This window comes from Rhinolophus hipposideros, assembly GCF_964194185.1.
Source record: "Rhinolophus hipposideros genome assembly, chromosome: 6".
NCBI lineage: Eukaryota > Metazoa > Chordata > Mammalia > Chiroptera > Rhinolophidae > Rhinolophus > Rhinolophus hipposideros.
The window spans coordinates 84,528,685-84,536,823 of NC_138052.1; the positions used below are offsets into that span (position 1 = coordinate 84,528,685).

General features: G+C 61.2%; 1 protein-coding gene across 4 annotated transcripts; it reads left to right on the plus strand.

Annotated features, from left to right (window-relative positions):
- Positions 1-1,261: 1,261 nt before the first annotated feature.
- CTDSP1 (CTD small phosphatase 1) lies at positions 1,262-7,502 on the plus strand. 4 transcript variants are annotated; one of them, XM_081051154.1, is made up of 7 exons: positions 1,262-2,090; positions 3,378-3,526; positions 3,961-4,062; positions 4,179-4,235; positions 4,890-4,982; positions 5,110-5,295; positions 5,825-7,502. In XM_081051154.1, exons 1-7 carry the CDS (start codon positions 2,024-2,026, stop codon positions 5,951-5,953), a joined length of 783 nt encoding a protein of 260 aa, XP_080907280.1. In that variant the 5' UTR covers positions 1,262-2,023; the 3' UTR covers positions 5,954-7,502. The 4 variants fall into 4 exon arrangements, with proteins under 4 accessions (XP_080907280.1, XP_080907279.1, XP_080907281.1 ...); XM_081051153.1 differs by having other exon boundaries at positions 1,270-2,090; positions 3,958-4,062; XM_081051155.1 differs by lacking the exon at positions 1,262-2,090 and adding an exon at positions 2,890-3,102.
- The last annotated feature ends 637 nt before the right edge of the window (positions 7,503-8,139 follow it).

Sequence of the window (8,139 nt, forward strand, 5' to 3'; positions counted from 1 at the left end):
AGGGGCGGGAAGGCGAGTCGCCCTGCTCAGGCCAGGGCTTCATTCGGTCTTCGCCACATTTCCTTTTGGGGTCAATGCGGAATGGGCGTCGGAGATAAAACGGAGTCCTCCCCACCTCCTCGGGGCCTGCCCAGGGGAAGGCGCTCCGCCTGGTGGCCAGAATCCCGCCTCTGTGAGAGCCTCACTTCAGGGCTGGGTCAAGTCGCTTCACTTCTGGGAGCTCAGTTTCCTGATCTGTAAAATGGAGTAAGAAAGGGGTCGTTCCTAGAAGTAAATGAGATGAGGGGGCGCAGCCAGAGCGGAACCCAGACCAAGCACTGGCTACACGTTAGCGATTACGATTAAATGCAATGAGGGCGGCCTTGAGGGCGCCGTAAGAGCAGGAGGGGTACCGTGGGGGTCCGGTCTGCGGGTGGGGGGAGAGTCACAGCCCAGGTCACCTCCTCCGTTCTCCTGTCGTTGCACGCAGAGCTGGCGCGCCTTCAGGCAGCCGCCGCTCCCCTCTGGCCCCGGACCCCGCGCGGGGCCTCCCGTACCCCGATCCCCCTCCGACGGTCTAGGAGGACTTGAGCCGCGCTGGCACCCGGCGGCTGCACCCAATGGGACGCCCCCGCCCCGCCCCCGAGGCCCTCGGGGGAAGGAAATGCTGAGGCGTGTTTGTCAAGGCTTGGCGTTATTATTTTTAAAATTGTGAATACAAAATAGTAACGACGAATGAAAGGACTTTCATAAACGGAAAAAAAAAAAAAACCCACCCGAAGACCTCATGGCGCATAACTTGGGAGTTTCCCTCATAAAGAGCCCGTGTGGACACGGCCGCCGGCCAGGGTGTCTGCAAGGCCTGGGTGGACCGGTGTTTAAAAGCCTCCAAAGAATAGATGTCTGAGGCCCCACGGTCGGGCACTGGGCCCGCAGGGATTGAGAGCCTACTGTGTGCGGGTGCCGTCACACACACACACACACACACACCACCCCCAATAATCAGAGTGGCCGACGTGGGAGTAGAGGAAGGGGGTCTGGGAAGGCTTCTTGGAGACTAGCACTTCATCGAGGTCTGTGGGATTTGGCTTCGCGAAAGGGGAGGAAAGGGAGGAAGCGCGTTCCAGGCAGAGGGAGCATCGCGGAGGAAGGCTCCTCCTGGAGGGAACGCTAGGTGGCTGGCGTGGGCGCCAGGTGGGGCAGTCGGGAGAGGTCAGCAGGGGTCATCCCGGGGCAGGAAGTTGGAATTTTCACAGCCTACAAATACAGGTCACCTGGTCCTGAGATTGCAGTGGGTGATTCTGGTCAAGAGCATAATTGTGTGGCTCTGCACAGATGTTCGAGGGAGCAAAGAGCCACCGCTCGCTCACGACACACTGCTAGGTGGCTCCTGTGACCATCGGAGAGAAGGCCGTTTTATAGACCAGATGGCGTTATCCCCATTTCCCAGATGAGAAAACTGAGAAGAAACTCGTCCCGGATCCTTGGAATGCGCAGAGGTGGAGCCGAGCGGACCTCTGGCACTCCCCGGCGTGGGCGCTCCCGGCGGGTGGAGCAGGCTCTGACCCTCCACGCCGGGCGGCCTGGAACATTGGGCCGGGTGTAGGTCCTGCCACGCAACCGCAGAGGCTCCCCGCAGGCGGACGGCAGGAAGGGAGGCGACGTCCCCTTGAGAGCGGCGGGAACACCGGCGGGCCCGCCTCCCCGCCCGCCGAGCCGCGCCGGCCCCAGAAGTGATGAAAGCAGCGGCGGAGGCCAGGTCACACCGAAGCCGTTGCCCTTTTAAGGGGGAGCCTTGAAACGGCGCCCGGGTTCCATGTTTGCATCCGCCTCGCCGGGAGGAAACTCCATGTTGTAACAAAGTTTCCTCCGCGCCCCCTCCCTCCCCCTCCCCCTTAGAACCTGGCTCCCCTCCCCTCTGAAGCTTGCGGGGATCCCTCCCTCCCACCCTTCCCCTCCCCCCCGCGCCCCGATTCCGGCCCGAGCCGGGGGGGAGGCCGGGCGCCGGGGCCAGACTCCGGCCGGCGCGTAGTGCGCCGGCCCCATGGACAGCTCGGCCGTCATTACTCAGATCAGCAAGGAAGAGGCACGGGGCCCGCTACGGGGCAAAGGTAGAAGGGCCGCGCGGAGGGGGCCACAGTCGGGGACCCGCGGGAGGGGAGGAGGAGGGGGCCGGGACCCCACCCCAACCCCGGGGCAGCCGCCGCCGCCTTCCCGGGCGCCCGCCTTGGCGGGACTCGGAACTCCCCACCTGAGAGGGAGCGGGGAGAGAGTTTGAACTTGGGGAGGCTCAGAGACGCGGGGCGGGGCCTGGCGCCTCTAGGGTGCTCCGATCTATTCGAGGTGGGGAAACTGAGGCAGGGGTAAAGAGGGTCTCGCGGGCTGGCAGTGCGCGATGCCGGAGAGTCGCGCTCCCCACCCGCCCCCCGATTGGCGCCAGTGAGGCTGAGACGTGGGGAGGGGGTTGAAGAGGGCGCCTTCAGGCCACCCGCTGAGACCCCGCCCCTCTCCCCCCCCCCCCGGGCTGCAGTCTGGTTGGGTCACGGGAGGGGGCGCCGAGGTGACAGCAGGCTGGGGAGGGTTGGAAGGATCTCCCGCCAACACAGCCACGATCCCCACAAACTTCCGCGTCAGACGTGGAGGCGCTAAGTCCCTCAGGAGCATAGACAGGGACAACTACTTCTAAAAGTCGCCCGCGCCCGCGGGGAGACTCGTGCTTTGGGCAGGGCACGAGGCGGCCTGGCTGCGGGCCCGGGGGCGCAGGGCCTGTGCGTACACGCCCCGACCCGGGAAGCCGCGCCGCGGGCTGGCGGTCCTGGGCTGGAGGTCTGCGCCTCCCGGGAACCGGGGGGGGGCGGGGGCCTGGTGGAGAGGGGGCACGTCAATCAGCTGACTTGTTCCCCGCTCTAGGTTGGAGGTCTGGGCCGGGCAGGGGCTGAGGAGGCGGGGTCGGCGGATGGCCGCTGGACACTAGCCCCAGGTCCACCCTTGCCTCTCAGTCGAGCCTCAGTGAGGACTTTGGACTCATGGGGGTGGAGAGTATGAAGAGAGAACGGGAATGGGTCCCAGGGCCACAGGCCCCAGCCCTCCTGAGCCCTCCTGAGCAGGGTCTGCTCAAGTAAGGTGGGAGTCTGGAAGTTCCCCCTGTGGGGCTGATCCCTTAGCAGTGATGGAGGCTGGGAGGAAAAGAGAAACCACTCTCTCGGTCCTCTCTCCAGCCAGCGCACTCCCTAACGGGGTACCTCTGTACCCACCCTAGCATGGCTTGTGGGAAGCAGAGGGGTGGCCTGGAGCTACCCGAGCGTGTCTCCATGAAGGGGGCATGGCCAGACCCTCGCACTCTAGGGGTTGGCATCTGGGCACATACGCACGCCCCACCTTGGGCCTCCCTGCTTCAGGTGACCAGAAGTCAGCTGCTTCTCAGAAGCCCCGGAGCCGCGGCATCCTCCACTCGCTTTTCTGCTGCGTCTGCCGGGACGATGGGGAGCCCCTGCCCACCCACAGTGGGGCACCTCTGCTCGTGGAGGAAAATGGAGCTGTCCCCAAGGTGCGTGGTGGCTAGGTGGGGGCTGCAGGAGCACCCGAGTTCAGCCCCGAGAGGGTTTAGGGGAAAGGGCTTCTCCTTGTAAGCCCTGGGAGGTCTGGAGGAGGGTGGAGCCCTCTCAGGTCCTCCCATCTTGGCCCCAGAAAGTTCTGAGGCTGCCACCCAGAGGAGGGCCCCTCAGCCACGGGAATTCTGAATTTCCCTGTCATAGATAGAATCTGTTCTCTGCCTTGGTTTCCCATGTGGGGAAGTGAGGCCCAGAGAGCCAGCGGTCCTGCCCCAGGCTCCAGACTTGGCAGAGGCAAAGTGGGGAAGGGGGTGGTCTCTTCCCGTGTCCCTGTGGCTCCCAGGTAGAGGAGTAGGGGAGGGAAGACCTGTGTAGTAGAAATGACGGGTGTGAGAAGAGCCCCAGCCAGCCCCGCCCATCCCCACAGCAGACCCCAGTCCAGTACCTGCTCCCCGAGGCCAAGGCCCAGGACTCAGGCAAGATCTGCGTGGTCATCGACCTGGACGAGACCCTGGTGCACAGCTCCTTCAAGGTGGGCCCTGCCTGGCAGCCCGCAGCCCGGGGGTGCTGAGGGGGCTTGCTCTGGCCTAGGAGGGCAATCTCTGTGGGCTTCGCCCCAACTCCAGCAGCTCTTTCCCCCCCTCACAGCCAGTGAACAATGCTGACTTCATCATCCCTGTGGAGATCGATGGGGTGGTCCACCAGGTGAGGGGCTGGGTATTGGGGGGAGGTGGTGGGCTTGACATTCAAACCCCAGGCTCCTCCCAGCAATCCTGAGAGTCCCGTATAGGTCTTTGATAGATGTGGAATATCTGCGGGGAGAGAGACGGAGAGGGAGAGGGAGAGGGAGAGGGAGAGGGAGAGAGAGAGAGAGAGAGATGCCTCAAGTCACACAGACCCTCAGGGACTTAACTCCAAGGCCTGCAGACAGTGTGGGGTTCTCCTTGGCACCCCCTTGCCCCACCTTGCCCGGGACCCAGTTCAAGTAATTCAGGATAGGTTGTGTGCCATCCAGCCTGTTCTCCATTACTTGGCTCGGGGGCCGGTGCCCTGCAGCCTTGGGGTGAGGGGGCTGCCCCCAGGCTCTCCCATTTGGCTGAGGCCATGGTGGGGCAAGAGCCTGGGAATTAGTGATTCCCCGAAGCCTGGAGTCGGAGCTTCATTTTGATCCTCTTCGGGGAGGGTGGTAGTTTCTCCAGCAGCAGTTGGGTAACTGACCAAGTGGGTACCTCACAGGGCTTGGGAACAGCCTGTCCCCTGTGCTCCCTCTGCCTCCTCTGCCAGCTCCCTCCCAGCCCTCAGCTATCCCAGCATCCCCAGCCTGTAGGCCAGCAGTCCCCTCACTGGCCCACCCCCCAGGTCTATGTGCTGAAGCGGCCCCACGTGGATGAGTTCCTTCAGCGAATGGGTGAGCTCTTCGAGTGCGTGCTGTTCACCGCCAGCCTGGCCAAGGTGAGTCCCCCATCCTCTGAAGGGTTTCTGGGACAACTCTGCCCTCCCCTCCACCTCCAGCATGTGACCGCTGGGCAGTGATCTCTGGGGCACCCTGGGCCCCGGTTGACTCACCTCCTACCTGCAGTATGCAGACCCAGTCGCTGACCTGCTGGACAAGTGGGGGGCCTTCCGGGCACGGCTGTTTCGTGAGTCGTGCGTCTTCCACCGAGGGAACTACGTGAAGGACCTGAGCAGGCTGGGCCGTGACCTTCGTCGGGTGCTCATCGTGGACAACTCGCCTGCCTCCTATGTTTTCCATCCGGACAATGCTGTGAGTGCCTCACGGGACGGGGCTGAGACCAAAGGAAGGAGTCAGTCTGTTTGGGCCACCTTGATCCCCTGTTCCCAAGCTGGGCAGTGTCTCTGGCCTGGTGCTCTCCTATTCCTCTCTCTTTCTTCTCCTCATTAACCTGTGCCCACTCACTTCATACTTTATTCGTCGTTGGGTCCCTTCTGCCTGTGTGTAGAGGGCTAGGGTCCCCACGGGGCATTGCAGCAGTAGCAATTTTTCAAGCTGCCAGTTGTAACAAGTTAGTGGGTCCTAGTTGGGATTTTTTTAAAAAATGAAACAGAGTAGGCAACATCGGAGTGCTTTACACACAGTAAAGTATCATTTCGTAAAAAACTTGCTTTGTTATATATGTACATGTGACTTACTGGGGGTTGCTGTCAAAATGTTTGCAAACTGGGGAAGGGGCTTCCAGGAGGTGGCCCACCACGCAGTGGGTACTCAGGGCTGGCCTGGATACTCTGTGCCTGGGGCACCTGCCCCCCTCACCACCCTCCACTTATCTGCCCAGGTACCAGTGGCCTCATGGTTTGACAACATGAGCGACACGGAGCTCCACGACCTCCTGCCCTTCTTCGAGCAGCTTAGCCGCGTGGATGATGTGTACTCAGTGCTCAGGCAGCCACGGCCTGGCAGCTAGTGAGGCGCCCTGGGGCCAGGATCTGCCCCACCACACCTACACCCTCCATTCATGGACTCCTCCTTCAAACCCAGCAGCCTCCGCCACCTCAGCGCCATGGGGAAGTGGGCAGCAAAGGGGGCAGCAGGCTGCACCAAGGACGATGAGACCTGGGTCCCTGTGTCAGTGCCTTAGAACCTCCTCCCTCTTCTCGGGGGACCTGTGGGGACCTGCGTGCTGCTCCCCCTTTCTCTTTCTCTCTCTGTACTGCCATGTTTATCTGCTGCCAAATTGGGCCCCTTGGCCCTTTCCGGTTCTGCTTGGGGGAGGGGAGGGATTCCTGCTGCTCCATGCCTTGGGCCGCCAGCCTGAGAACGGTGGACACAAAGTGCCTTCCATAGAGCCCTCTCCCCCCACCCTGGTTTTCCCAGAGCCAGACAGGGCCAGCGGTGGCCTGGAACAGTCTCCAGGCTGCTGGTGGGGAAAGAACCAGCCTCCCCATCTCCTCCCAAGGGACTGGGACAGCTTCCACCTTCACTGCCTAGAAATTGTGGGCAGGAGGGAGAAGATCTGTTACCACTTGTGAAGGGAGCAGGGGTCTGTTCTTCAGGACCCAGAGTCCAGTTTCTCTGGACTCATCAGCAATTGAGGGCTGCTCCCTGTATCACCTGTGCCCTGACCCCTCACATCAGCCTTGACCACCCCAATGCCCTGGGGCTTGGCTCCTCCAGCTCTGAGTGTGGGGGCATAGGTAGGACCCCTATGTGGTGCCATATAAATATGTATATGTGTATATAGATTTTTAGGGGAAGGGGAGAGGGAAGGGTCAGGGTAGAGACAACCCTCCCTCACCCCTTTCTTGGGCCCATAAATTGGGGGGGAGGGAGGGAAAGGATTTTTACATTTTTTAAACTGCAGTTTTCTGAATGAACCAAGCTGGTCCAAAGGGGACACAGGCCCTGTCCTCTGTCCCTCACACACCTGTCTTGTTTCATTCATTGATTAATTCATTGATTCATTCAAATAACATTTATTGAGCACCTTCTCTGTGCCCAGCCTTTGCTAGGGCAACCAGCTGTGTGGGGGGGGCTCTCTATACCACCTAACCGGTGCCTTCCCCACCCACCCCATACTTCACCGGTGCCTTTAGGGGATCTATAGGAGGTGGGACCCTTATGGGGTTTGGGGGGCTTCCTACCAAGCTGCCCCCTTCCTCTGTGCCAACCCACCCTCTACAGCACCCTGATTCATCCCCTGCTGGCTGGGGACAACTCCCAGGACATCCTGCCTTCCAGCCCTGCCTCCTTTACTTGGAACCCCTCCCCCAAATGCTGGGTCTGGAGGCCAAGGCCTTGGGCTCTCCCCAGGGCCTAATGGTTAAGGGGACCCACATACCAGTGCCAACGGGGGTATCAAATGGAGATGTCATTGTCCCTCCTCCCCCAGAGAGCTGGGGGGTGGGAAGGAGGGTATGCAGGGTCTGAATTGGGTGACCCTCCCATTTAAGTGCCTTCTCTATGATGGAGAGCCCCTCAGTGTGATGAGAACTAAAGAGAAAGCCAGACCCCCATCCTGCCTCTGTGATTATTGGTGGGGCGGAGAAGTGGGGAGTGATTGTGTCACATAAAGCCACGCCCCACTTCAGCAAACCCTTTGGAGGGAGTGGGGTTGTACTGGAGAAAGGGCTGCCTTAGGTCCCTGGGGCTTCAAGTGTGAAAGTGCAAGATTAAGCGCACCGCTTTGCATGATCAGTACTATTTAATTTTCCTACTTCTCTCAGCCTCAGTCATCAGATCTGCAAAATGGAGATCGGCCCTCTTTGCAGAATTGATTCAATGCCTGCACTTTGAGAACTGGATAAGCTTAAAGCTAAGCTGAAATGCGTCCTAGGGGGAGGCCCCTGGAAGGTATTTAGAGACAGGAGGGGTGTGGTTTCTGTCCCAGAGGGGAGGGGAGGGGCTCTTGAGGCACCAGTAGGTGGAGGTCGGGAGCGGGGCCAGCTACTGGGAAGCCAAGTTCAACTCCAAACGGAAGAACTTTGAACGGGCCTGACGTGAGCAGCCCTGGCGGCGTTGCAGGAAGAGCTGGCAGGCTGAGGCGTCAGGGACTCGGGGGCGCCTGGGTGGGGTCGGGTGCTCCCTCCCCCTATCCGCCCCACTGGCCGCACCCTTGCCGGAGCCTCCGGCCCACTTCCTGCCCCCGCCCCT